This window comes from Nasonia vitripennis, chromosome 2, assembly GCF_009193385.2.
Source record: "Nasonia vitripennis strain AsymCx chromosome 2, Nvit_psr_1.1, whole genome shotgun sequence".
Classification (NCBI taxonomy): Eukaryota; Metazoa; Arthropoda; class Insecta; order Hymenoptera; family Pteromalidae; genus Nasonia; species Nasonia vitripennis.
This window is the reverse complement of record NC_045758.1, coordinates 12,133,230-12,160,779: the sequence shown is the minus strand read 5'-3', so window position 1 is coordinate 12,160,779 and position 27,550 is coordinate 12,133,230. Positions and strand designations below refer to the sequence as shown.

Genomic DNA, 27,550 nt, shown 5'->3' with positions numbered 1-27,550 from the left:
CGCGACTCTCACGACGACTTTCGGCGCAATTCGCAAGCTGCGATCGCGGAATGCAGCGCCGCCGGGACATGGTGGATGGTTTTGTAACTTTTTATAATAGTCAAATTACCCCTTCCACATCTACATATGGCATATGCATCCATATCCTCTACTACATGTATATAGATATACCCACAATACAATACTTGAACTCCATCATGGATTCTACATGAAAGTTTTACCATTCCAGTAATTTGCTACGAATGCTGGGACACTTTGAACGGCTAGAATTACATCGGATCGATTGAAAATCGGTTGGAAGTCGAATAATTTTCTACTTGCATAACGTGCAATGTCGGAATCATTATAATTCTACGCGATGCTATTTAATACTGCGCACTTCAAGCATGCATTTTTCGTTCTACTTATGAGAAAAATTATTCGCAGTAGTAGGGACAATCGTCGCGACGTAATATATCAGGTGTACGCCCTCGAATATAATGTTACTTGTCAAAAGTCAAAACTATAAAAATAACGAGCGTCTCGCGCGCGTAGTATCACCCAACAGAGCAAAACCAGCGATCCATTCATTTAACGCATATTCGCATATCAATGCAATTGGAACAGGTTTGCAAAAATCGGCAAGTGCAACGCCGCTGAATAATTCAAACGCCGCGTCGATCAATTCCCGCACAAAGCGACTCGGAAACGTTCTTCGGAGCATCGTCGCGCATTCTCTTTGTTTGCCCGTCGAGCGAGAGAGGGAGAGAGAAGAGTACCCTGCATTTCTTACCCCTTTTCTCAAAGCACGCATAACAATAATTTTTTTTTTTCACAGACAAAGCCGTTCGCGAATCAATCCCTCCAATTTAAAACGCAAATCAAGCTGATTAGGCATTGTGTCTAGTCTGCATACGTATGCGGCTCTCTCGTCCAAGGCAAACATGCAAATTACGAGAGTGAGCGCCATATACATACATATACTATAACGTACATATAGTACTGTCATGTTGTGTGTGCCGCGTCGCGCGCGAGCAAAAAAACGCTCGCAATGGGCGGACGATCGCGACGAGAGAGAGAGAGAGAGAGAGAGAGAGAGAGAGAGGGAGAGCAGAGAGGGAGAAAAAAAGAGAGAGAGAGAGAGAGATAGAGAGAGCGCGAGAGAAGAACGAACGGACGCGCGCGTATGGCATCAATGTCTCTTCTTCCACACACTCGTCAATTTCGTTTCGCTGTAATTGCAGTCGAACTGCGCTTAGTTTTGAACCGCGAGTTCGCTCGAAATTTCCGAAATATTTAAGTGAACTTGGTGGCTCCGGCTGATTTTGCAAAATACCAGTGCTTCGCATTTGTCATAACAGGCGAAACGCCCCGAAAAAGATTATTATAATGAAGGATAAGGATGAAGGGAGAGTCTGAATATGTGAGCGCGCATAGGTAGATGCGAATAAGCAGCCAAGAGAGAGAGAGAGAGAGAGAGAGAGAGAGAGAGACATACAGTGTGTGTAAGTGCGCGCGGCTCACGACGACGGGGGGAGTCGCGCGTCGCGCGAGTTTCCATTCTCGCGATTGGTTTTTTCGTGGATCGACGACGCACTCCGCGCGCGAGAACGAGACAGAGCGAACTCCGCACTCTATAGCACACACGTGAGAGCATATATATGTATATATAAAGTTCTGATAGAGAGGGGGAGCAGACAAGAGAGTGAGAGAGTGAGAGAGAGAGAGAGAGAGAGAGAGAGAGAGCGAGAGAGAGAGAGAGCGAGCGAGAGAGCGACGAAAGGGGGGCCGCGGGCACGCGCGAGTTGCGGCGGCGGTGGCGGAAGGAGCTGCGGCGGGCTGCAAAGACGGCGACGGCGATGTGCTCGACTCCAAGTAGAATGCTTGTCAAGTTTGTTGAGTGCCGCTGCTGGTAGCCGAGCGAGTATAGTTGAGCGTATCATGGCGTCAAAGGTGCCCCAAAACGCGGACAACGTGGTGAACGAGCGCCGGCTGAGGCCCATCTACGGTAAGCTTGATTTGCGCTCGCCATAAAAGCATCCGCGATGCACGCCACGGCTCTCGAGGCCGGCCTAATTCTCGCACGAGCTCGGCCTCTCTGCCCCGGAGCAACGAAGCGCGCGCTCGCCGGCTACGAGGTTATGTAATATATTCGCATGTCTCTTCTGCTGCTGCATGTTCCAGATAGACTTGACAATGGGAACAACAAGAAGGCCCTCCAGGAGGCGGATAAGGTCCTGAAGAAGCATCCGAGCAACCAGTGCGCTCGCGTGCTCAAGGCCCTCGCGTTGCTGCGTCTTGGCAAGGAGGACGAGTGCCAGAGCATCATTGACAAGGTTCGCGCCGAAGTGCCCTGCGAGGACTACACTCTCCAAGCCATGAGTATCTGCTACAGGGAGATTCACCAACGTGAGTATTGCTACTAGTTCTGCCTGCTGCTGTCTACTAATTCGAGACCTGCTCTGTATTTTAGCTGATAAAATCAGCGAGGTCTACGAAGCGGCATCCAAAGCCGATCCCAACAACGAAGAGCTTCTGACGCACCTTTTTATGTCCTACGTGAGACTGGGTGACTACAAGAAGCAGCACCACACTGCGTTAGCTTTATACAAACTGGTTCCTAAAAATCCCTACTACTTCTGGGCTGTTATGAGTATTGTGATGCAGGCCAGCCAAGCTGAAGATAAGCAGGCCAAAAATGTCATTCTACCCTTAGCTGAGCGAATGGTCAGTTTATTGAATAAATTGTCAACTTTTACCGATGCTCCAATTTCCATGCTAATCGTGTGTGCTATCAAATGCAGGTACTGAAATTAATTAAGGAAGGAAAAATAGAAGCTGAACAGGAGATTCAGCTTTACTTGATGATCCTTGAAATGCAAGGCAAGACTGAGGAAATGTTTGAAATTATATCAGGACCATTAGCTCCTAAACTGTCTAATGTTACACAACGTAAGGCCAAACTCCTGCTCCAAATGAAACGCTTCGATGAAGCTGCCAAGGCTTACGAAGAGCTTATTCGTAAGGAGTAAGTACAAAGATAACATTGTGAATTGTGAACAAAACTCACTCTTTTGTTAATCATAAATCCTAACGTTTTACATCTGCTTTTGATAGGCGAGACAATTGGGCATATTATCAAGAATACTTGACAGCGGGTCTGAACTGTCAAACGGCTACCAAGTGCTACAAATTTTTAAATGAAACCATCACTACTACGTTTGATGATAAAGTTAGAGCACCGCAACTCGCGCGTCTAGAATTGCTCAAGCGTACAAGCGAGCAAAAATTAGAAATTGAACATTGCGCGCACATTTGCGATGATATGCGACAATACTTTAAACAATTCGGAAATAAAGGATGCATTGTTGGAGACTTAAAATTATACTTGCATTTATTGAGTGATGCTGATAAAGAGGAATTGTTAGAAAATGTAGGTATTCAATGGATTACCTTTTTTGAGCAGAAAAAAAAACAAATTTCAACTAATCGAATAAAAATTAACCTTACAGATAGAAATTGATATCGGAGTTGGCGAGAATGACTATCCTACCACAGTCGACCAAATGCAAAGGCACATTCATTTCGAGCAGTTGAAACGAATCTGTGGTAGGCACCATCCGCCGCGAGCTGACGTAGAAGAACGAAAAAATCTAGTGAAGCGTCTTAGCGATTTATATGATAAAGGTAATGCTCTCTGCCCACGTGAAACAAGACTGGCGACAGACTTTTGTCCTGCCGATTCATATATACTTTTGGCTGTTCATATTTTGTACCAGCTGTGGTATGAGACGTCTGATGCTACGTGGTTGTACAAGTATGTATCTACATTCTCAAAGTTGAAGTAAAAGTCTTTTTTGGTCGCTTATTAGGTGTTTCTGCTTTCAGAGCAATGAATATTTTGGAACGAGGATTACTATCAAGCCGCGCTAATTTCCACCTTAAAATACTTCTAATAAGGATATACTTGGAAGCAGGAGTAACAGTGGGGGCTAATTTTGCCTATTCAATGTTAGATTGTAAACATATCCAATTAGATTCGTTAGGACATTTATATGCACCATTACTTGCGCCTTTGGGCTACTTATCGCAGGCATCCTATTGTCTTGACCACGCTGCTAAATTTTTTATTGCAAATTACAAAGATGTATGTAAAAGCACGCTATTCACTCTTATGTTACCGATTTAATTTGTTACCATTTTTTCATTTACTACTTTCAGAGCGCCGATCATTTGACGTATGCATACAAGTTTGGAAGTTTCTTAAAAATACAGGAATTCGTTGAACTGCGCGAACGTTTAGAAAATTCAATTCATTTTGCCATGACAACTGTTGACAAAATGTTGTTGGAGATGAGCTGGTGCGACAGTCCAATGGCAGTTACTAATTCTTTATCTAGCATGCACATTCAACCTGCAGAGGATTCGATTCGATGGGACCTACTTCGAGACAATCGTGATGTGGATGTACGTTTAATTTTATATCTCATGTTAATAAAGAAAGGTTAAGTGCTTCGTTTCTCTCACGACTACTTTGAATATTTTCAGGTTGTAGTAGGCTGGGAGCCGCTGCCAGAAAATAACGAAGACCTTCGAATGAAGTTAGAAACGAGAGAATGTATGGTGCGTTTACTCGCTGCCCGTAGTCTTATGTTAAGAATACTGGCGGCGGCGAATGACGCAGACTCTTCGTCGCTTCTTGCTCGATTGTCTGGTGAACTGAAGAAACTACAGAGCGAAGTTATCCCGCAACTTCTTCAGAAATTCAAGCGTGACGGAAAAGATAGAGTCAATAGTGTTATAGTTCCTCTGGATGCTGTAGAGCGTTTACGCGAAGCCTACAGCTCCGAACAACTGAGTCTGATTGCTCAGTTTGCAGATTCGCTTGCGAATTCTTCGTGCCCGGACTCCGAGTGCATTGAAGCACTTCGAACTTCGCCGTGTTTGAAACCGCTACCTCTACCGGAACAAAACAAACCAGTTTCTTACAGGAAGTTCCTTTTTAGAGCGTCCACATGCGGAGAAACTTTAGCTTTCTTGAGTGCCATTTGTACTTCAGCTGCATCACAAATCAAACCTAATATATCCAAGAAAAAGAACAAGAGGAAAAACACTAAAGAACCTGTCGTGTCTACTGCAGTAGAAAATCAGGTACTTATTTACATAAATGTAGTTGATTGATGTTACATGCTGCTGATGCGTGAAATAATGAAGTACTAACTGTTTATCTTTATTTTATTTTGCAGACATGGGTGAAAATTTCTCAGGTATTAACGGAAAAACTACAAAGCTTAGAATTCATATTGAATGACCTTGAAAAATTAGAATATTGTTCTGGTTTGAATCCTGAAGGGGATATTCTTAACAAGAGAGTACACAAATTCGTTTATTCAAGTCTTGAATCAAGTTGTTCGTCTCTAAAATCGCGCATTGTGAATACTCAGAAACTCGTAAATAATTTGAAAAGCTGAAATTCTAAAATTGAATTGTACAAAAATTTCCATCCGTTCAGGTATATTTGGCCAATGAATTACGATTCATGTACATATGCAACTTTGTTATCATTGATGAATCAACGACCATTATCATTTTTACGATGAAACGAGCTAAAACTTTTACGAACGAATTTATCGACAACTTTGATGCACTTATAATTACTACATTGATCTATTTCTATGAGAGATAAGAAAAATTTCATAAAAAATATCATATATATAAACGTGCATTTACGCACGTATGTACACAGATAAAAAGTTTTTATTTTTAACACTGCCATGTGGATGAGAGAAAGAATGAATTATCTTTTAAGGTAAACAAATAAAGTATCAAAGAGGAATCATCAAAAAAAGGTACTAATATTAAAACATTTCTCCCAAAAGTTGATTTGAAAAAAATATGTAAGGCCAGTTGCATCGTAATAATGCTATGTATATGTAAGGGATTTATATGATGTAATGAATAGCTCTAGCGTGTTTGCTTTGTTCCTAATTCCAATCCCTGAATATATTGGAAAATACAATAAGTAAGCGATAGCACAAATGGAAAGAGATTTGTATTGTGCCATTGATTTGCGAATCCAGCATTGCAATAAGCGTGTTTATCGCTACGTGTTTGATCGCATGTATTGTATACGACGGTAGTAAGTCGAGAAAAGAGAGAAAAATAAAAATTTTGGTAATATTATTGTAATGAAATTGAGGGTAAGGATATCATGGTACTAGAAGCTTAATCAATGTTGTCCTCGAATAGTTTTTTTTTCTTGAAAAATTGTATTGTCATTCAATATGCAAAATATTTAGAGGATAACACGGATTGAGTAAGCCAAATGATACAGATATTGTTGTAAACTCGCTTTTTATGGTAAATAATAATATATACACATAAGTTTTTCGCTGTTTACACGTAGCTCAAATTTTACATTTATAACAGTTTGTTTTCTTGATACATGAATCCATGATTCAATGCGAACAATTTACAAAATGAGAATAAGAAAACAGCTCAAGAAAGTTCCTGCATGTTTAGTAAATCAATTATTTGTACAAAACTTTCGAAATTAAAAAATGAAATATCTAACAACAATCACTATAATTATCTTGCGCTATTTCATCCATCATAAAAAGTGATCAATATTTTACAGTGTTTCTACACTCCGCGCGGGTTATCTACACGCGAGCACTCAAACAATACACAAAACGATAAAGATGAACATTCGCGTAATAAATAACAAAAATCACTTCGTCTAAACTACCATTTAAACTAGTCTTCATCTGTACCTTTCTGGTACACTGCACCAAACTTACTCATGTATTTTCGAACAAAGTCCTTAGCCTTATGTTTTACATTGTCATTGCACTCCAATTCATCGACACTTTTACAGTGCTTCAGTTCTTTTGCGAGAACGAAATGCGTCAGCTGAAACACAAAATTAAGTTTTTAACAACTTGCAACTTGGGCAATAAAAGCAAGTTTAAAAAAGCTTCAGTTTCTCACCTTGCGCGCAAGATGCTTAAAGTCGTCGGTATTGGTGATCCTACCTTGCTTGCAGTCACTTTTTCTGTATGGATTCAAGAAATGTACCATCACATTTGCCATGTTAATTCTAAACGTATCTTTGATTCTTCTTTCCGTCGTAGGAGACATGTCCGACGTGATTGGTTGAAATTTGCTGCTGGCGTGTTTCGCGTGAGACTTGGATTTACTACTTCGTCTATGTTTTTTCATTTTTTCGAAATGTTCCTTTAATTTAGCCCTTTCCTTTTGTCTTCTTAATTTCTCCTTAATTTCTTTATACTTCTTATGATCGACGCGATCTTCTTCTCTTCGGGGCTGATAAATTTAATGAACTTGTAATTTTTTGTTTGTTTGCAATTAAAGTTAAAAAAGACATTTGATGACAAACGATTTACTATACTTACACTAATAATCCTCTCCTGAACGAGCCCGTCTCTTCGTTTCTTGCCCTCTGGTTGAGGTATCGCCACAGCGACTTCAGACGCGTCTACCTCCATGCCCTCGGCTGTCTGATCCAGCTGCTCTTCGACATCATCCTCTTCTTCGTTGGAGGAACTCGACTCGTCGCTTGATTCGGACGTTGTCGAGGAATCCGGTTGGACGGCAATGTGATCCGGTGGCGGCGGTAACCACTGTGACACTCTCTCCTTCACGTGATAATAATAAACTCTACCGCGCTTATCCCGCGCCCACTTCCATTTGGGCGGCAGATCTAAAGGCGGTGGCGGGACAGGGGTAGCCTCTACTTCAGGCTCAGGTTCCGCCAACACAACTGGTATCTGCTGTTCGGACTCCGGCTCTGGCAACTTTTCAACATACAATGGTGCAGTGCCATTAGGCATCGGTATGAGATTGCCTGGACCCAGCTGTATCAGCGGAGTACCATAAGGAGGTGGAGGTTGGCCTATTGGATATAGAGGTGGCTGAGGAGTACCGACTATTGCTCCTGCTGGTGATGCTACCACAGAACCGCCTGGTCCCATGTAAACAGGAGTAACCTGCTGAGCAATTTCTGCAGCACCTTCTGTCAACACATAAAACAGGGTAAATAAATGTTATCAATGTGAAGGTGGAAATGAAATTTCTTCAATGTATTATATCACCTTGAATGGAGGGATAAGGTTGCCATTGGCTCAACTGAGGATTGAAGAATAAATGATAGCCCGTTTGAGGATCAAAAGCAGGAGTTGCATAAGGATCCAAACCTAGAGCTATGCATTGTGCTTGATGCTGCTGCCACGATTCTTCTTGTTGACGTCGCTGTCGTTCTTCTTCCTCTTTTGCTACCTTCATAGCAAATAATTGTCTTCGTTCGAATTTTGACAGACGTGGAACTTGCACAAGGTTTGGTCGTTCCTCCAGCGTTCTCTTATCCTTGGCTCGGCTATGCTCGAAATCGGGCGAGTCTCTACCTCTTCTTCTATCTGGACGCTTTTCTAATTCATTGCGACTATATCTATCAGATCTGTGTCTTTCGTATGAACTAGATTCTCTTGCTTCTTTTTCTACGTCTTCTTTATATCCACGATCTGAAATTACACAAGATTAGTTGGTATATTGAAAAAAATAATGTTCCATTATATTCGTTGTCTATCAAGTGACTCGCGCTAACCTGCTTCTCTTTCGTGCTCTTTCATTTGCTCAATACGTTCTTTCTTTGGTATTCTAAAAACTTCTTTTAAGTTAGACCAACTGACTAACAAATTGTTCGCCAACTCGGAAATGAGCGTTGGATCAAGAACTTGTGCATTGCCTTCGCATTTGATCTCCAACTCGGATTCCTTTTTCACGACATTAGTTTCGCTTTCTGCGTTAGGTTTCTTGCTAGTATCCATTTCAGTTTCTTCATTACTGGACTTGGGCTTGGACTGATCATCTTCGGGTGACTCGCCGCTTGATTGATACAGCTGTTTCGACCATTTTTCTATAACGCTAAGAACTTTGCTGTCGATTAGCATACTCCTATTAGGAATTGGCAGTGTACTAAGAGTTTTTAAAATCTCCAGTCTAAATTGTTGAACTTCGTCGGTTGAGCTTCCAGCTACATCCATCATGTAACCCCACATCAACCGTAAGCCATGATAGTCTAAGAATAATCTGCGACATGCTTGCTCTCCGAATCGTATCACCTTCAGAAGACGCGTTCTGTGTTGGATCTCCCTGCTACGAACCATCAAACGACTGAGAGTTAACGTGTGAGCGCGATTCTTCAGGCCGCTTGCGCACAATTTATCAATTTGCTCTTCCAACTAGAAAAACCATATTATATTAATTACAAAATTTTAAATAAAAATTCACAATTTAACAAAACCAATAACAAAAAACTTACATCTTCATCTTCCATGTGTTCTGTGACTTTTTTCTCCACTCGCTTTCTTCTTCTTCTCCTTACGGGTTTTACAGGCGTTTCTGGTTTATCGACGTCTTCTTCTTCTTCTTTGTTATCTTCTGCATCTTCAACATCACTTTCTGAAGAACTTGACGTATCTTCCATTTCTTCCGCTAAAGATGATTTCTTATTATCTTCTGGTTTATCACCAATCCAACCGCGACAATTGGTTGCTTCGCAAAAGCATTTTTGTGCCTCTTTTCTGAACGTTAAAAAATATATGTATATGTAAATATAGATATCCACCAGGAGTATTCAAGACTTGGCGTATAAAATTAATAAAGTATTACGTACCCATATCGTTGAAAATGATAATCGAAAGTGATTTCTTCTCCAGCAGCAACGAATTTTTTATTAAAAAATCCAATTCTCAATTCCCCATTAACAGTCCACTATTAAAGTAAATAAAAAAGTCAATCCCAATGTTAACGAAATGCAAGTGCTCAATGCAAATTTTATATACTCAATTACCTTTTGAGTCTCAGCGTTCGGATCACAACTGTGATTAATAAAACGGGAAATATTTCCCTTCATTGTCGCGTCAATAATTTGATCAGATTTGAGTGCCATAAAATAGTAGTGTCTGTTTTTGTCTTTAGAATATTCTTTTGCTCGTTTTCTAAAATCTTTTGGATCAAGTACTTCACCGACGTATTCCATTATAAAGTCACCCCTTGAAATATTAAGCAAACGTTAGAAAAGAGATTTTTTAATGGTAAAAATAAATACAGGATAACTTACGCTTCAAGATTAGTTGTAGCTCTTAAACCGAAACCTTTCTTTTCTGTTCTGAAAACTTCACAATTAGCATATTCACAATTCTGAAATCGTTTATTCGTGCATCTATCGCCGACCACGCATCTTGATCCACTGTAATGAAATTTAGCAATTTAATTTTTATTTTTATAGTTTTCTGATCAAACAAAGTAATATTTACATACCATTCAATCATTAAAAGCCTATTCAGGCAATCTTCCCCACAACCAAGCTCTCCTCTTTGAAACTCTTCTTCTGTTAAAAAGCATTCACATACCATTCGTTTTGTTTCTTTGCTTGTGAATCTGGAAATATTTATTTATAAGCATCAACTTGTTTGAGTACGACTTTGTAAATACTCTCAGGTTTTCAAAAACTTACCGCTCAGTTAAATACAAATTTTCTTTCAAATGTTCGAATTGACTTAATCTCTCCTCCATTTCTCTGTCAGCAACTACAGGAACATTAGGTAAAGAAATTCTAGCTCCTACAGCTTTTGGGATGAGCGTCGAGACAGCAGCACTAGTTGACGAACTATTCGCAACTATCGAACTGTCACTGCTACTACAAATATCTAAACTGTTTTGCGAAGGAACAACCGATACCGAATCTTGAATGTCCGTCGTTGTTTTCGATTCTTGCGGTAACCCTACAGGTAAAGGCGGTAATTTATTAATTGTATCACTTAACGTATTAGACACAGTTCCGATCGGAGTTCCTGTCACTGTGGGATTAGGAAAACCTAAAGCCGGTCGTGATGCAGACCATCCTGAATTGCTCATTTCTAACTCACTAGATCGACGCCAGCGCGATTTAACCTTAACAGGCTTATTCGAATCAGAATCATATCCCGTTGTCCCTGTGGCAGATATCAACGGCGTAAGAACGTCCTGAGCAGTCGTCGTTTTATTGCTACTGTTTTCCTTGTCTGATTGCGTTTCAAGTATAGTCTCCAGAACATCTTTACCTTGATTATTATCTTTATCCAGAATTGGTGGTGTATTACTTGCCAGCTTATCACGATCTTGTTGAATAGCTGTTTTAGTTGGATCCACAGATGGTTTTGTAACTAAACCACGGCCACGAGATCTAGATACATTTTGCATTTTTAATTTTCAAAATTTTATACATGACAGACATTTGATTAAGTTAACTTGAAATTATAAATTAAAAAAAATACTTTTCACGGAACAATTGAAAATTGGACAATTTATGATTATATTATATAGAAAACAGTTATAAAAAAGTAACAATGTATCATACCTTTGTTTCATCAATCCTATGGTTCTGATTCTATTACTGCGACGAACACCAGAGCTATTAGATCCACTTTCTGACCCTGTTGTATCTGTACTTCCACTGCGACTTCTAAAACCTGGTTTCTTTTCAGCAGTATCATTGGCTTGATTTAATGCGCTTTTGTTGTCCATGTTAGAATCTGAATTTTTGCAGCTATGAGATGATAAGAGAGTATCATTGCTGTTTTCGCTACTACTTGAAATTTTAGTATCTTCAGAGTCTATTTTTCCATCCATTTCACTATCTCTAGAATGCTCTTCATTACCAAATAGTACATTTTTCGATTTTGCAGGCAAACGATTTGCAATCTCGATTTTTAAATCTGGAGGTGGTGAAATACTTGCTTGTTCCGAAATTATACTATTATTTACATTTTTATTATCTTTTAAATAATCAGATGTAGAAACATCGGATGTCTCTTGGTGTTCTATTTTATCAGACATCGATGAACTATTATCATCCTCCTGACTCAATGTCACAGATTTTTGTAATAAATCTGTTGAATTTTGAGTATTATTTTGTTCAATTACACTAGTGGATACTTGAACATTAGCTCTTCTAGATTTTATTGACTTTTCTTTACCCCCTACACTTGATGACTTGGCTTCTGTAGAAGCTGCTTTTTTACTATCTGTCTTTCGCCTTCTACCATCACTCTCATTTTTAACAGTTTCATCAGCTGTAGCAGCTGACTTTCTAGTTCTGGTACTTTTGACACCTCTAGTCACACTTCTTAAAGATCGATATTCCTTTTTAGGTTCATTTTCATCCATTTTCACAGTTTCACTAGTATCGGAATCACATAATGGTTGAATACTTTTATCATTCTCCGTAACCACTTCACTTTTAGATTCCACTTCAGGTTCAGCTACTTCTGCTACTGCTTCAGACACATGCAAGACACTGAGACCTTGTTCTATCATTTGACAATTATTCAGAGTTCTATAACTTTCATTTAAAGTTTCTACATTTTCCATATTTTCCGATGAAACTATCATAGACTCTGTGCCATCTTCATTTTGAATTACAGTATATTCCACCACATCTTTTTCCTCAAAATTAGGATCATCATTCATGAGTATTACCTGCTCGACCACAACACTGCCATCTTGTGCTATAGAACATCCATCGGTCATTTCGGTTTCGACTTCCATTTCTTCACAAATGATAGTCTCTTCTATAACATCTTCGGACCAAACAACTTGGTCTAACGTATTTTCAGTGGCAGTAACTTGTTCTTCAACCTCAACGGTGTCCAATTTTTCAATTGGGATCTGTTCAGCTCCTTGATCATCCTGACTATTATCGCTCTCTCCTTCTTGACTTTGACTATTCCCACTCTCTGTTGTAGGCTTAGTTTTTTCAACTAAATTTTTGTGTCTGCCTGACTTTTTAGGAACTGCATTGACTTTTTTAACAGGCTCTTGACTATCTTCATTAGGATCCTTGCAATCTTCAGAATTACCAACGTTTGTGGATACATCCCCATTGACTTTCTGCTCCTCCAATTGCTTTTTTGCCCTTTGTCTAGTTGACTTCCTTACAGCAGAAGCCACTGGCTGTGGTTTCGGAGAGGCTTTAGCCTCTACTTTTCGCCGACGTGCCATAATTCTCCACTGTTGATCTCTAGCCTGTAATATATTTCATCTCACTGTACTTTCTATCAGAGTGCATCATCACAGTAAACAATTTTAAGGGGAATGACAAATGAAAAATCAAGTCATAGAAACAAGCTATTATTGATAGTAACAGGGTTAATTAACCTACAAAGTTAGTTGTATCAACTATCAACTATAAAAAATAAATAGTATCTCTCAGGTTTGCACAAACATTCAAAAACCTTGGATACAACAAATATAGCTACTCTGGCAATAACAAATAATTCTCAAAGACTCAATCAGCTTCATTGAGTAAATCCAAAATTTACAGCCAAACGTACTATCACAATCTAAGTCTAATGACCAGAACTTGAAAAGACGCAAGCTTTGGTCACAATGACAAGCTCTCCCCTAAATCGACTGATAGAAGCTCAAACCCAGCACATACCCATCCAGCGACTACTATTCAGCAAACATCCCACTATTTTCATCTGATCTGAATGCAGCAGTACAAAAGCGCGCAGGCCATAACTGATAAAAGACCGCGAAATCTCGACTCACCACGTTGTACTAAAACCTGTAGGTCTGAGGCATCGCTGGTGCAGTCGCGTCGCTACTCGTATCCTTCCGCGAATGACGACGATGAATCGACGACGAGGCCCGATGTCCGGGACATCGCGAGCCAGACACACGGGCGTTATCTCGTCTCGCGCCGTCGGAGTAAGTAGACAGTCGTCGGAAATCACCTACGTGACACCCAAGTGGAGGGAATATAAGTGGCATGTACGAAAGACAAGAAGACTCGGATGCCCCTTCTACGCTGCTGCTGATACTCTTTTCGCAGATCGTTACGTTCTGTCTTTGGCTGGCGTAAACAAAGCTCACTATTTTCCTGTTTCCGGAGAATACAGGTTCAGTTATTTAATGCCGCAGCGTAGAGAGGCACACGGTTGAGAACAATACAAGACCAGACTGATATTTACCGGCCGTCGCAGGGAGACACGGGACTAAGTATGCTCAGGCTCCGATTTGATTTACTCCCTGATGATACTCGGCAGTCGATAGGTATATCCACACGGACTCCGATAGTCCAAGAACTCTTTCAACTTGGGGTTAGAATCAGCGAGTGGCCAGGAAATCAACTCGGCGCTCTCAGACGTGTGTATAAGCTATGCGGTGGACGTGCCTCGCGGAGCCGAGAGACAGAGACAGACTCACAGAGAGCAAGAGGTAGTAGATGATGCTGCCGCTGTACTGCCGCACGAGCTCGTCGTCAACTTCTCGATATTGCAACGAATCCGCGCCGATATTAAACGTCCACCTTATAACTGTTCCAGGCAACGAGGCGTCCGGGATGAGACCCAGACCAAGATCATCCGAACGACTCTCTCTTGGCTAGCATCAGCAGCAGTAGCAGCAGTAGCAGCGTAGCGCGTTTCGTGCACTACTGGCGGCGATGCATTTGTCGCATGTTTTCTCTCGCCATCGCTCTCACTCTCGGGGGGCCACGGCCGGGTTCGCCGTCCTTGTCCGGCGGCGCGAGCGCGCGCTATCGTAAGAAGCGCCATCTGGATCCCGCGCCGCCACCTATATATATGCGTCATGTATGTATACATATATCGTGCTGTGCCGATGTCGAATGTCGATATACTTACCTATACGCCCGCGAGGATTGCAAGTGTACGTACAGGCGCACACTGGGTATATGCTTTAAATATTTATTATGAGAGAGTAAGAGAGTGTATAGTTGCAGTCTGTTGTGGTCAGGCCGACGACGAAGTTCTCGCGTATATTATGGGGGTGCAAGTGTTTCGATGAAATTATTTATTACCAAGTGGCCGACTGCTGTTTCGTTATGATCTATAGCTGACGGATGGAGTATCGGAGCGGTGTAGAGGTATATATAAGACTGCTTCTCGGACTGAGTATTTTTTATTTATGCGCTTTCTACCGCTCGATTTCAAGGGGAATTATTGCGATTTTATGGACGCGCGCGCGCGGGGAGCGCACGTTATCGACGCTTTGAAGGGTAATGATTTTTTCAGTTTATACAGAGAGCGAGAGCGTAAATGCTGTAGAATATGATGTAGACCTCAGTTAGAGCAAGTTTTGTTCGCTTTCGAAATCGTGCTGCGAAATAAAATGTAACACTTGAAAAAATTAATTAAAATGGAAATTCTCAATAAAATCACCCGATTAATGCCAAACGCATTCAAAATCTGGCGAGCGAGCGCATCGCGCATGGCAGAATGCATCTCTCTGCACCTCTGCACCAATGCGCGGACGGTGGAAGCGAGATAGAGCGAAGATTCGACGAAAGAGAGCCCCGCGCGCGCGACTCGCGAGTCTCGCGACGCAAGAGAAAGAGCTGTAGATTCGTGTGCACGCATGCAGCAACGCGTACTATATATGTGTGTACAAGTTCGTCAGAATATATATATATATATATATATATATATATGTACATAGGCTAAACTCTGAGCTCGAACTTTATGTTGCCAGCGCAGATATAAACAGCGTGTGACGATAGGTCTTTTTGCTACAGTTGCCGTAATATAAAAACAACAGTCTCTTCTCGGAACAGCGTCCTAATAGTATATTATGATACTGTTGTGGGAGATGGTTTTCTACCTTGCTTCTCGCTTCGCTCGTGCGAAAATCGAACAAGGTGGAAAAACACCTCCCACAACAGTCTCATACGATATTTTATAGCACGGCAACCTCAAAATCGACAATAAAGTTGTCATTTTGAAGTTAGCGTGCTATAGATAAATAGAGTAAATTCCTATCCAGGCCCTCAGTAGTCTTCACTCTTCAGTATACTCGTAATCTGCCGTTAAGTGCAAGTTGCAACTACTCCAGTCGTATTATAAGTATAGGCTTTTGACATAAGTATAAGCTCTGAAAAAACCCAACGCAGCGAGTATACATATAGGTACAGAAGATAGTTGACGTCAAGATGGGAATCCTGACATTCGCCCCCCCCTGCAGGTATGTTTTGGCTGACGACATACTCACTTCACACATTGTGCGAGGCTTCTTGTTTATTTCTCGCGACGATCAGTAGGTAGTCGGTACCTCTATAGTCCGAGATTATAAGTGGTATAGCGGTGCAGCTGTGCACTCTTATGCACTCGTAGTGCTGCTGCCACGAAACGTATGAGAGTGAGAGGTATATAAGTAGTGCGGTGGCGTGAGTTTCTTTTCAATATGCTCTTTTAACGCGCGATAGGTACGCTCGAGCTTATTTCGATGAGTTTCACGATTGTGCGGATGAGGTTTTTTATTGCACAATTCGTTACTACTTTTAGCTAGCGACGACACTGAACGTCATTTTTTACGCAGCCGATTCCTGTCATCTGAGGGGAAAAAACGCGATTGTCGCTGTTAGGTTCTTTTGATCATTCTTTGTTTCGCTTGGATTTTATTATTTATTAATATTAATATTAATATAAACTTGAGGATGTGAAATAGTGATTGTTATCATTCTTAATTGAAAGCTGTGCTGTAGTTGCATCATATGTTTTTACGAACAGTTTGAGTAACCATCACATTCATTTGCAGCTGATCTTTATGAATTCGTGAGCGAGTTCAACACTAGAGAAAATATACTCCTTGGTTTTCTTGCCGAGCCCCAGTGATGACTACAATAGCAACTGTTTTCTACAGAAGACACTTTGGATTCAAATTTTGGAGAGCACGGATGCCAATGGAGTGTATTGTTTAAGGAGATTTTGACAAAGTTCTAAGTGAAAGGATATTAAGTTTTATAGAATACAACAGCTGTGACAAGATGTCTACGCCAACAACAGCATTCTTGCCCTTGGCAATGGCACAAACACCTGAAAGGGAGATCTCTGCACCAGTAGTTGATTACTCCAGCATTCGTGGAAAGGTAGATTTGTAATATATTGATTTCAAAAAATCTGGTCTAAAAATTATATTTCCTAGGATGTACTAGTCAGTCCATCTGAAGATCAATATGAATTGTTATTGAAGAAACTGAAGGAGAGAATTCAAGATGGGGGCAGTGAAACTATTTTTGACATAGGAATTGGTGAAGGTAAATTAGAATATTTATTTTTTTTATACAAAAATATAGCAAGATTCTAATACTTTTGTACAACAGATGGATCAGAAGATGGCTTGAAAGAGGATGAATATGAAGCCTCTGTGGCCACTCTTCAATCACTAGCTGCAACATTAGAAGCAGATTGCGTTTTGCTGCGCCAAAGTAAAGTTGATCATGGGTTGACTGGACAATACTTGGTAAGAAAACGTCTTGACCAGCAAGATTTCTTGGAAATCAGGTATGTTTATTTGACTTGAGTTGATCAAACTATTACACAAGTACATGTAATAACTTGAAAATTTTCTAAATTCAGAGTTGCTGTAGTTGGTAATGTAGATGCTGGAAAATCAACACTACTTGGTGTCTTGACTCATGGAGAATTGGATAATGGTAGAGGATTGGCTCGGCAAAAATTATTCCGTCACAAACACGAAGCTGAGACAGGAAGAACAAGTTCAGTAGGAAATGACATTCTTGGCTTTGATAGTGTTGGTTGGTATTCTAGATTATTACTTGACATAATTTTTTATCAATTATTCTTACTAAAATAATAATTTTCAACAGGCAATGTTGTTAACAAACCTGAACATGGTTCTTTGGATTGGGTGAAAATTTGTGAAAAGTCTTCCAAAGTAATTACTTTCATTGACTTGGCTGGCCATGAGCGTTACTTAAAGACTACTGTGTTTGGAATGACTGGTCATGCTCCAGACTTTGGTTGGTTTCAATGTTTAATTTATTAATTAATCGTCGCTTTTCAAGAAACCTAACTTGAATTAATAAAAATAAATTTAGGAATGCTGATGGTGGGTGCAAATGCAGGCATTGTAGGAATGACTAAAGAACATCTGGGATTAGCACTAGCTTTGTCAGTACCAGTTTTTGTGGTGGTCACCAAAATTGACATGTGTCCACCAAATGTACTACAAGAGAATTTGAGGCTACTAAATAGAATTTTGAAATCTCCTGGTTGTAGAAAGGTTCCAGTTACTGTAAAAACTCCTGATGATGTAGTAGTTAGTGCTACTAATTTTGTCTCAGAAAGGTTTGATCTCACAACGTCATGACTAGCATTTTAAATTGATCTTCACTAAAAATTAATCTACATCTTGAAATTTTGTTTCAATAGGCTGTGCCCCATTTTTCAAGTATCTAATGTAAGTGGAGAAAACTTGGGCCTTTTGAAAATGTTCTTGAATCTATTGACTGCAAGAATTACTAGTCACGATAATGAACCTGCTGAGTTTCAGATAGATGATACATATTCTGTTCCTGTAAGAAACTAGATATACAAGTATTTTTATAAATAATTAACAATGAAAAATTTCACTATTAATAATTATTTTTGCGTAATATTTAGGGAGTTGGTACAGTAGTATCTGGTACAACTCTAAAAGGTGTTATCCGTCTGAATGACATCCTATTGCTTGGTCCAGATCCTCTGGGGCATTTCCAACAAATAGCTGTAAAAAGCATACACAGAAAAAGAATGCCGGTTCGTGAAGTTCGAGGAGGGCAAACTGCTAGTTTTGCTTTGAAAAAGATCAAACGATCCCAAATTCGAAAGGGGATGGTGATGGTTTCACCAGCTTTGAATCCGCAAGCTTGTTGGGAATTTGAAGGGGAAATCTTGGTATTGCACCATCCTACGACAATCAGCTCACGCTACCAAGCAATGGGTATAATATTTTATAATGAGATTTATTGTTAACAAATAATCGTCAATCTTTTTATATCGTTAAAAATTTATGCTAGTTCATTGCGGTAGTATTCGTCAAACGGCATCAATTCTATCCATGTCTGAAGATTGTCTGAGAACTGGTGATAAAGCGTTGGTACACTTTCGATTCATAAAACATCCCGAGTACATAAAACCGGGTCAACGTATGGTATTCAGAGAAGGTCGTACAAAAGCAGTGGGTAACGTTTTAAGATTAATTCCACATTCTGGTCCAGGAAGTACTCATACATCAAGAGCAAGTAAGCCCAATAAAGTTCAACAAAATCGACAAAATCCAAACGCACAGGTAACGATAAGACCTGCCATTGTTAATACTAATGTCCTGATAAAATGTCTAAAAACTTGTCTGTCTTTAGATCTCAGAAGGTGTTGATGGAAACAATCCTGTAGAAAACCAAGCAGCAAAACGCGAAAATACGCCGCAAAAATCGGGCACAAATTCTGCTAAAAAAGGTCGCGGAAGAAGAGGAGGGCGAGCACAAAATACCACTGGTGGTATAGTTCAGCCACTTGCGGAACAAAATCCTCCTGCAAGTGTCTAGAGAGGAATTTTTATGTATAAAGTATACATAACTTATAATCATCATTTTTTAAAACCACAATAATCAAGAGTGTGAAAATCTATAATTTGATATATATATTTTGCCTAGAATATGTATGACAAATCTATTCTGTAATATTTTATAACATATTATAATAAATTTTAAACTCTACAAATTTAATATAAATCGGAAAAAGTAAAATTCTCTTATTCGTGTTGAAATTGCTCTAAAGGTCTAAATTATCTGATACCATTCTCAACTACAGAGTTCTAATTTAATTAATATCGTATTTCGTAAAGAGCACTTAATTATTTTTCATATAAAAAGACTAATGTGCAGATTTTTTTACAACGAATAAATAGTTATATGGATGTTGCAAATTTGTGACAGATTCCTTTAATATTTAGAGAAAATAAAATAGATAACAGTATTTTCTGATACAATATCTAAGAATAATTTATTTTTTTTCAAAATTTTCTAGATTAAAGAAATAATGCACAATACATTCAATTGTTTGTTCATACCATAAAATATGTTGTAAGTAAAGAGATAATTCAATAAATAATGTATTATTCTTTATTACCCTTATACGATATGCTAAAAAATAATTTTTTTAGATTTAACATCTAATAAATCAAACAACTTCATTTTTCGTATAACTTTTTCTTTTTCTTTTATTTAATTATTACTATTTCCGTTGTTGCCTCTTGGCTTCTTCCTGTGCCATTTTCTGTTCCCTTAGAAGATCTTCTGATAATGTTTTTGCAGCACCAACAACTTGAGAACCAAATTCTTTCGTATTCGAAAGTAAAGTGTGTGAACCACTAAGTGAGCTAGTTCGATTTAAAACGTAAATCACCATCCTAGCTGCTTGTCTTAGAGGCTTTGAATCAGCCATCTTACTAATTAATTTCTCACTACTAGTATTAGCAAAGTATTGAAGAATAAAACGGAAAACCATATTGAATTAACTAATATTTACAATTGATTTAAAACTTATACTTTTGGGGCATCAAATGTACATATGTTACGAAACTTGACAAGAGTTAAGATTAATATTAAACTCAGTGTCATTTATTTATCAATCCACACATGTTAACAAATGTTGTTTCATTTAAAAGTGTTTGAAATAATACGTAATTTACCACTTCAAAAAAATGTGGATCCGCTTAATTTGCGATCCAATGTACATGTACTTTTTTTGTTTATATCACAGATATCAATCCATGATTCAAGTGAAACAGAGGAGATTTTTTTTTTTATAAATAATTCTTTATTGATCTTTTACATATTTCTTACATGGTTAAAGAATAAATACAGAAAACCCATTTACATTTCTTCTTTTCTTTTACACAGAATGATGCCTTAGGGACTCTCGCTGCGCTTACATTAATAAATAATAATTAATATAGTATAATTTTTTTGCTCTTTCTATAGAGCTTACATCCTGTGGGCTTGCGCTAGAAAAGTATAGTAAAAAAAACTAATTATGATCGCTTGAGATTTTGTTAGTTATGGAAACAGGTGATTTTAAAATTTGTATGAAATAATGATTTATTATGTACATATTTACAATGACGCCAGGACGGAGCTACGGTATTTTGTTATTTTTTCTTTTTTGAGACATAGTATTCAAAGTTTTGTAATTCTTTTCTATCTAGCGGCGTTATGTCGCTATTATAAACTAAATGTAATTTGTGTATTCTCTTCGGATTATAAGTGATGGATTTGTTATTGTTATTTCTTGGCATGTGGTATATAATTGGTATAGCTTGGCTATTTACAATATAGTGGTTTTCATCCAGGTACTTAAATGTTTCAGGAGGAATATGTCCTGAAGGAAGACAATTCCGGTAGTATTCAGATCTGTCCATAAACGGAGCAGAGACTAGATTGTTAGTATTATTATAGATTGCATTTTTTATATGCTTACGTATAAGTTTAATTATGAACAATCTCACGCTACCAAGCAATGGGTATAATATTTTATAATGAGATTTATTGTTTTCATTTCATTACTTATTTTGTACATATACTTTCTAAATCTGATAACGTGACATACGCAGATAATTGTATTTAGCTGGTCAAGGGTTCTCGATGACGATCAAATGCAGATAGTTTTTTGTACCCGAATGTAAACTTTGTATCACGGCTGCGGTGTTACGTGGCTACAGCCGATGACAAGGTCCCGGTATAGAGCAATCCGTAGTTTTATGTAGCAGGTAATCGCTACAGAGCAGATTTGTCAGATTATGACATTTAGAATGTTCAAAAATGCGAAGTGATGAAATGGCTAAGTGGTCAAGTCAATAGTCTGCCAACCCAAACATCATGGGTTTGATACCAGGCTTCAGCAGCATTTCTTTTTTACTTTTTTCAAGGTATTTTTAGCTGGAATAACCACCAGTATTTTGCCTTAATTCACGTAGATAAATCTATAATCCATAAACATTTTATTATTTTTATTTATAAAATAAAACCAATGCTAGATGAGATCTCAGCTGAGATCTCATATAACTAAAATTCGTACTGCGAACTAGATGAGATTTATATGAGATCTATATGAGTATTTTCACGCGGGACGAGTTAACAAAATGTAAAAACGGACTTTTTTCCCACCGTGTTACAGTAAAAACAAAGAAAATGAGATTTGGTGTCGTCGACTCTCCCATTTCCGCAGACGAGATCTGTATGACTCTGTAGACTTTATAGGACGAAAATCCTATAAAAATCTTCCGATAACGAATTCAATATCGTTCATTACCAATTTGAATACCGACGCGTTCTGGAGTTCGAGATATATCATTCCAATTCCGCGAACCGGATTATGGAATCTTCATATAGGTAGACTCGGGATCAGGAGCGGCCTACTGCGCATGCTCCGAATCCCCGTCCGAATTAACTTTTTCCGACATCTTTCTTTCGCCCAGTCGAGCACGAGTCGGTAGGTTGCTTTTGCATTTTATTCCAAATGATTATCAGGCATCTTAAATTATTTTAAGCCCTTAAGGGCTTTTACTCAACAAACTGGATGTGATTTAGACGTATTAAATAGTATTTTCATATTTAGTAAACGATTTGTTTTATTATTATAGGTTACAATGGGGCGCCGACCTGCAAGATGGTAAGTGGTTTTAGTTACTTTGTTTTAACAATCAAATTTTGATATTTAAATTTTTGTCATATTAGAGATTTTTCGTAATTGCCTTTAAATGTTATTATATATCACATAAATGTTCGTTTTACAATCAATTTTACCAAGTATAACTTGACTATTGCACTTTGTTGCAAAATATTAGCTTGCATTTGTCCAGCACCTATTTGTGAAATGAATCTGAATAAAGATATCTTGGCACTTCTTTTCATTTTGCTTGATGATTGAATACTCTTATTATTTCAGCTACCGGTATTGTAAAAACAAGCCATACCCAAAGTCTCGGTTCTGTCGTGGTGTGCCAGACCCGAAAATCCGTATCTTCGACTTGGGAAAGAAGAAGGCTTCGGTAGAAGATTTCCCACTATGTGTACATCTTGTGTCAGATGAATATGAACAGCTTAGTTCAGAAGCTCTGGAAGCAGGACGTATCTGCGCCAACAAGTACATGGTCAAGAACGCTGGTAAAGATCAGTTCCACATAAGAATGCGACTCCATCCTTTCCACGTTATCAGGATTAACAAAATGTTATCGTGTGCTGGAGCTGATAGGTAAATATAAACAATCTTTTTTGCCTAGTAATTGATTTAAATCAAGTTCGAGTATTTATAATAAAAATGTGCACACTTGTATCCATGTGTAAAATTATGCACATTTTAGTGCCTATTTATAGAATAATTAAATCAAATAAGTTTCACTCATTATAAGTGCATTTAGAACTTGCGTAATATTGTAAAAGTACTAAAGACCAAATTTCAAGTTGTATTAAAATAAGTTGGTAAAAAAAAAATAATTATTAAAAAATAAAATTAAAAAATTTCAGGCTCCAAACTGGAATGAGAGGTGCTTTTGGAAAGCCCCAAGGTACTGTAGCTCGTGTACGCATTGGCCAGCCCATCATGAGCATCCGATCGTCCGACCGTCATAAGGCGTCCGTCATCGAAGCCCTCCGTCGTGCCAAGTTCAAGTTCCCCGGTCGTCAGAAAATCTACGTTTCCAAGAAATGGGGATTCACAAAGTACGACCGGGCTGTCTATGAGCAACTTAAAACCGACTGCAGGCTTGCCCAGGATGGTTGCAATGTAAAGTATTTGCCAGAGCATGGACCCCTAGACGCCTGGAAGAAATTCAGGGAAAGCTTGGTCGCTTAAAAACTGATGCAACTTGTATTCAAGTATCAATAAAATTTGAAAATTTTATAAAATCTATGAAAATTCTTCTTGTTCTACATTCCATTGTTCCACAAAGGTATTAGATCTATTATGCTTATGATGGTTAATGAAATTTTTTACTGCAATAACTTTTTGATAATTTTTTTATTAGATCTGTTATTTGAATATTTCACATTTCATATATAAAAATAATACTATTGAGTGACATGAGATTTAAATTTAAAACCCACATTTTCACATAATTAGAATTAATTGTCCTAATTGATTGTTAAATTATATTTATTACAGTTAATAATATCGTTTAATATCTAATATTTACAAAATAAGTAGATTACATTTTTAACATATTATATATATATATATATATGTGTGTGTGTTTTGCTTGGGTTTACAGTCTTTTTTCTACATTACACAAAAAATAGTATTATGCTTTTTAAATATTTGCAATTTGAAATTGATTGTAAAGTTTAACAACAATTTTATTGCACATACAAATACATCATCTAAAAGTGGTAAAAATCTCGAAAACTTGAGAAGCTCAAAATTGATGAATTCAAGCTTATAATCGTTTTGAGATATTGCATTGCAAATGAAATATTACCAAGTTATTGAAAACTTGTTATTATAATAACTGATGTAACAAGAAATTTTTGCTTATCGAGTCATTACAAGTATTAAATGAATACATTAATTAAAATATTTTGAAAATCACGAAATTTTGTATATAATAAATTCAATTGAATATCAAATAAAAAAGAGATTGTTAAAATAATTTTCTCATTAGAAAACCATGCATACTTTTTACAAGCTGGTTTTTTTAAACCGCCAACGTTAGTATAAATATTGTTTGCTAATATTTAGCAATAAAATTGCAAGAATTACTTGCATGTATTAAAAATTGGAAATTTCTAGTTGCAAGTCTTTCCAGCTCCAAGTTTACACAAGAGTAGCCTAATGAGAATGGCATGCCATATCGACTTGATTATCATTTTCACCATTTGGCAATTCATCATCCATGTCCATGTCACATATCCTGCTGCGAGTTGAAGTGTCCAAAGCCTCAGTACTGGTTGTAGCATCTAACAATGGAGACAATTTCTCAGCTTCACTATCTTCATCTTGATTTTGCGCCTAGAATGATCCATTTGCATTGAAAAAGTTGGTCCAAGAAATTTTTACACTAAAATGTCTAGAAAATCATGTTGTTTACCTCATAAAGTGAGACAGGTTGTTTCTCGTTCACAAGTCTCAGAGTGTCTCGCGTTCTGAGATTCGATTTATCACGACTGGCAGATTTATTTCTCGTAGCTGGCGAACGATTGCCAAGATCTTTTTGTGAACCTGAATTTTCTCCTTTAGCTAGTAAAACTGACATTCTAAATTCTGGAGTCGGGCACGGCGTGGTACTCGTTCTCGGAGACGAATCACTGTCTTTTGATAAAGCGTGCTTCGATACTGGGGTTCGTTCTGCAGATCTGAAAAGCACATTAAAATGATTAAATAAACAATTCAGCAGTATATGTAAAGTAATATTTTTACATACCGATTTAGAACTTCAGCAGCTTGTGTAGCACTAGCAGTGTCAGTGTCTGGAGTGTCTGGAGATTCTGGTGGAAGGACAGTTGCTCTTGGAGTATATGGTCCATTCAATGCTTCAATTAATGAAACTGCTTCATATCCAGGTGGAATATTTTCACAACCTCCCTGAAATACATTAATTTTTTTGTTAATCACGCAGTAATCAACAAATGAGCAAGAGAAAACAAGAAACTAGATTTCTCCACACCTCTGGTAATGGAGGATTTGCAATTATAGAGCTTGCTGATTTTTGTAAAGCCTTAATTTGTAGTAAAGCTCTAAACGGTGCTCTACAAATTGGACAATTGTTAGCTTGATACCTAAGCGAATCTGCACAACCATTACACAGACACAAATGTCTGCAAGGCAAAATCAGAGTATCGCGCACATCACACATACAAATAACACATTCTGCTCCATTGTCTTCTGTATCTTCATCACTCCCTTGTTGCTAAAGTAGAAAAAAGCAATGCAAGTTGATTATTTGTGTTGACAAGTTAGTTTTTTGAAACAATATTTTTAAGTCTGAATCACCTTGGAATTCTCGGTATTTTTATTTTCAATACCATAAATTTCCTGAAGTAAATAACATAAACCATCAACATACAATTTTTGTTTCAGTGCCTTTAATACATAAGATCCATCGGAATGCTTTTCAAGTACAGCAATGGTTGTATGTGATTGTTTGGGTTCATCGGAGCCCTCTTCTGCTACACAATGAATTGCAATGGGAATAATCTGAAAAAAATAGTATAAAAAATAAATCAACATTTAATTTATTGAATTTAAATTATCACATTACGTACTTCACGATCAGTGTTATAAGATAATTCTTCTTCACTATAAGGAGTTGGATCAAAAATGTGCGATGATTGACTGAATAATTGGTTTGCTCCTTTCTTATAATAGTATGTATCCGAGTTCATTGAGGGATCTCTCGGTATGTACCTATAGAATCAAAATTTTGGTTACAAATTGTAAAATTTTCAGAGTGCGTTGACAATTGCATCATCATCCCACTTACGTGACTCCCTTTGTTGTGACCTCTTCTGTGCAAAAGTAGTATATAGTGATAGAACATCTAACGTCACAGTCAAAAGTGAATTCTATATTAAAATGCATTGGTTTTTTGTCTGCATCTCCATCACCAAAATGTTTAACACCTGGTTGCTGAGTAGGTGGAGATTTTTCAACATTTCTAACCAAACGTAGAGATTCCTTTCTTATATTCACCAAACTTTTGAGTGTTTTTGTTGGATCGTTTGCCTGTGGTGGTGGGTATGGAAACTGAAAACATACAATAATTGTGAAACATTGATTTATCTAAAAAAAAAGCATTTGGTTTTATGTATAGCTGCTGCTCCACTCACTGGAGTTGGGCGACTCCCCAAGAAATTCAAGTCTGTATTCTCTCCAAAAAGGTAAGCCTCTGGTTGAGGTGTATCGAATCTCTCACCTCCCATAATGAAATGGCTACCAAAGTAGCTTCCTGTTGCACAAACAAGCAAATTATGTAAACAATAAACTACAGAACAACTTAAGCTAGATTACTGTTTTAATTCCCAGTATCACTCTGAGCAATTTTTTTTTCTGCAGAAAACTACATCCGTCTGGCGTATACGCGCAAAAAGCTAATCAAGAGAAAAACAAGGGGCAATATTTACCTGAACGAGGTGGATATTTGTATGCATGATTAGAAACGATATCGACCTCTTCGACACCTGCATTTTGCCGACTCGTCAACGATCCCATCCCGATGCTGCAGTGGACAGAATTTGATTTCCGGGACTGGATGCACTGTTGACTTGCACAACAATTAGCTTCGCACCTTTTGATTTATCATTCAGACATTATCCGACTACTTAACCTGCGTCAAATCCCGTACGTCACATAAAATATAATACACAAACTGAGATCAGATTTCGGAGCTACTCCAACCATGAACTGAACGGTTATTCAGATGCATCATGAGTCGTTGTTTTCATTTTGGAATTTGGAGCAGCCGCTGTGTAAACCTTCTGATCGCTCCGAAACTGTCCACACACTGTATAGGTATAGAATAACCGAGCGAATGATTTGTAACGGAGCACGAACGTTACACAACGATTTAATTGTTTAAAAAACTTTGAGAAAAATCAGCAGACCAGACCGTAGTGGTCTGCCGTCTGACGAGTGACGACTGGCACTTGACACACTTTTTGTATCGGCAGTACACTTGGACGACCGCAAGAGGCGCTGAAATCCTAAAATTTTCGCGT

The 27,550-nt window shown here is 38.2% G+C and overlaps 5 protein-coding genes across 21 annotated transcripts; 3 read left to right on the top strand and 2 right to left on the bottom strand.

Annotated features, from left to right (window-relative positions):
* Positions 1-249: 249 nt before the first annotated feature.
* Positions 250-6,558, top strand: LOC100123105 (N-alpha-acetyltransferase 25, NatB auxiliary subunit). 2 transcript variants are annotated; one of them, XM_031923837.2, is made up of 10 exons: positions 250-1,987; positions 2,168-2,388; positions 2,453-2,706; positions 2,784-3,007; positions 3,097-3,412; positions 3,492-3,796; positions 3,868-4,126; positions 4,201-4,446; positions 4,528-5,130; positions 5,226-6,558. In XM_031923837.2, the coding sequence occupies exons 2-10, from the start codon at positions 2,358-2,360 to the stop codon at positions 5,448-5,450; spliced, it is 2,463 nt and encodes an 820-aa protein (XP_031779697.1). In that variant the 5' UTR covers positions 250-1,987; positions 2,168-2,357; the 3' UTR covers positions 5,451-6,558. The 2 variants fall into 2 exon arrangements, with proteins under 2 accessions (XP_031779697.1, XP_001606713.2); XM_001606663.6 differs by having other exon boundaries at positions 2,164-2,388.
* Positions 6,315-14,614, bottom strand: LOC100123115 (histone-lysine N-methyltransferase SETD2). Of its 6 annotated transcripts, XM_031923836.2 has the most exons (15): positions 14,016-14,218; positions 13,594-13,778; positions 11,399-13,065; positions 10,929-11,224; positions 10,517-10,784; positions 10,321-10,440; positions 10,121-10,249; positions 9,851-10,052; positions 9,674-9,771; positions 9,320-9,581; positions 8,603-9,239; positions 8,094-8,519; positions 7,395-8,014; positions 6,970-7,305; positions 6,315-6,891 (listed from the first exon to the last, which is right to left on the bottom strand). In XM_031923836.2, exons 3-15 carry the CDS (start codon positions 13,039-13,041, stop codon positions 6,736-6,738), a joined length of 5,193 nt encoding a protein of 1,730 aa, XP_031779696.1. In that variant the 5' UTR covers positions 13,042-13,065; positions 13,594-13,778; positions 14,016-14,218; the 3' UTR covers positions 6,315-6,735. The 6 variants fall into 6 exon arrangements, with proteins under 6 accessions (XP_031779696.1, XP_031779694.1, XP_032452466.1 ...); XM_031923834.2 differs by having other exon boundaries at positions 10,517-11,224; positions 14,016-14,614; XM_032596575.1 differs by having other exon boundaries at positions 10,517-11,224; positions 13,594-13,924; positions 14,001-14,218.
* On the top strand, positions 14,346-19,949 carry LOC100123124 (GTP-binding protein 1). 11 transcript variants are annotated; one of them, XM_031923844.1, is made up of 12 exons: positions 15,503-15,626; positions 15,826-16,023; positions 16,597-16,927; positions 16,984-17,095; positions 17,162-17,342; positions 17,418-17,596; positions 17,669-17,821; positions 17,900-18,149; positions 18,234-18,378; positions 18,465-18,783; positions 18,860-19,131; positions 19,202-19,949. In XM_031923844.1, the coding sequence occupies exons 3-12, from the start codon at positions 16,826-16,828 to the stop codon at positions 19,385-19,387; spliced, it is 1,899 nt and encodes a 632-aa protein (XP_031779704.1). In that variant the 5' UTR covers positions 15,503-15,626; positions 15,826-16,023; positions 16,597-16,825; the 3' UTR covers positions 19,388-19,949. The 11 variants fall into 11 exon arrangements, with proteins under 11 accessions (XP_032452472.1, XP_031779709.1, XP_031779704.1 ...); XM_031923845.1 differs by having other exon boundaries at positions 15,535-15,700; XM_032596580.1 differs by having other exon boundaries at positions 15,538-15,582.
* A 2,051-nt stretch (positions 19,950-22,000) lies between these two features.
* Positions 22,001-23,750, top strand: LOC100120189 (60S ribosomal protein L10). Its single transcript, XM_001606683.6, has 4 exons — positions 22,001-22,331; positions 22,483-22,511; positions 22,788-23,093; positions 23,366-23,750. Exons 2-4 carry the CDS (start codon positions 22,489-22,491, stop codon positions 23,691-23,693), a joined length of 657 nt encoding a protein of 218 aa, XP_001606733.1. The 5' UTR covers positions 22,001-22,331; positions 22,483-22,488; the 3' UTR covers positions 23,694-23,750.
* A 225-nt stretch (positions 23,751-23,975) lies between these two features.
* Positions 23,976-27,476, bottom strand: LOC100123142 (E3 ubiquitin ligase Rnf157). Its single transcript, XM_001606702.5, has 9 exons — positions 26,957-27,476; positions 26,663-26,781; positions 26,317-26,579; positions 26,099-26,240; positions 25,827-26,030; positions 25,501-25,743; positions 25,258-25,418; positions 24,925-25,189; positions 23,976-24,845 (listed from the first exon to the last, which is right to left on the bottom strand). The coding sequence occupies exons 1-9, from the start codon at positions 27,042-27,044 to the stop codon at positions 24,666-24,668; spliced, it is 1,665 nt and encodes a 554-aa protein (XP_001606752.1). The 5' UTR covers positions 27,045-27,476; the 3' UTR covers positions 23,976-24,665.
* Between the last annotated feature and the right edge of the window lie 74 nt (positions 27,477-27,550).

Coding starts and splice junctions, on each gene's coding strand:
- LOC100123105 (XM_001606663.6), top strand. CDS start 1,921: ATGGCGTCAAAGGTGCCCCAAAACGCGGACAACGTGGTGAACGAGCGC. Junction 3,008..3,096: donor GAAGAGCTTATTCGTAAGGA/GTAAGTACAAAG, acceptor TGCTTTTGATAG/GCGAGACAATTGGGCATATT. Junction 4,127..4,200: donor TTATTGCAAATTACAAAGAT/GTATGTAAAAGC, acceptor TACTACTTTCAG/AGCGCCGATCATTTGACGTA.
- LOC100123115 (XM_031923834.2), bottom strand. CDS start 13,041: ATGGCACGTCGGCGAAAAGTAGAGGCTAAAGCCTCTCCGAAACCACAG. Junction 9,772..9,850: donor CGAACGCTGAGACTCAAAAG/GTAATTGAGTAT, acceptor TTACTTTAATAG/TGGACTGTTAATGGGGAATT. Junction 8,520..8,602: donor AGAGCACGAAAGAGAAGCAG/GTTAGCGCGAGT, acceptor GTGTAATTTCAG/ATCGTGGATATAAAGAAGAC.
- LOC100123124 (XM_032596581.1), top strand. CDS start 16,826: ATGTCTACGCCAACAACAGCATTCTTGCCCTTGGCAATGGCACAAACA. Junction 16,928..16,983: donor ACTCCAGCATTCGTGGAAAG/GTAGATTTGTAA, acceptor TATATTTCCTAG/GATGTACTAGTCAGTCCATC. Junction 17,822..17,899: donor TGGTCATGCTCCAGACTTTG/GTTGGTTTCAAT, acceptor AAATAAATTTAG/GAATGCTGATGGTGGGTGCA.
- LOC100120189 (XM_001606683.6), top strand. CDS start 22,489: ATGGGGCGCCGACCTGCAAGATG. Junction 22,512..22,787: donor GGGCGCCGACCTGCAAGATG/GTAAGTGGTTTT, acceptor TTATTATTTCAG/CTACCGGTATTGTAAAAACA. Junction 23,094..23,365: donor TCGTGTGCTGGAGCTGATAG/GTAAATATAAAC, acceptor AAAAAATTTCAG/GCTCCAAACTGGAATGAGAG.
- LOC100123142 (XM_001606702.5), bottom strand. CDS start 27,044: ATGGGATCGTTGACGAGTCGGCAAAATGCAGGTGTCGAAGAGGTCGAT. Junction 25,744..25,826: donor AAAATACCGAGAATTCCAAG/GTGATTCAGACT, acceptor TTTCTACTTTAG/CAACAAGGGAGTGATGAAGA. Junction 24,846..24,924: donor AACCTGTCTCACTTTATGAG/GTAAACAACATG, acceptor GGATCATTCTAG/GCGCAAAATCAAGATGAAGA.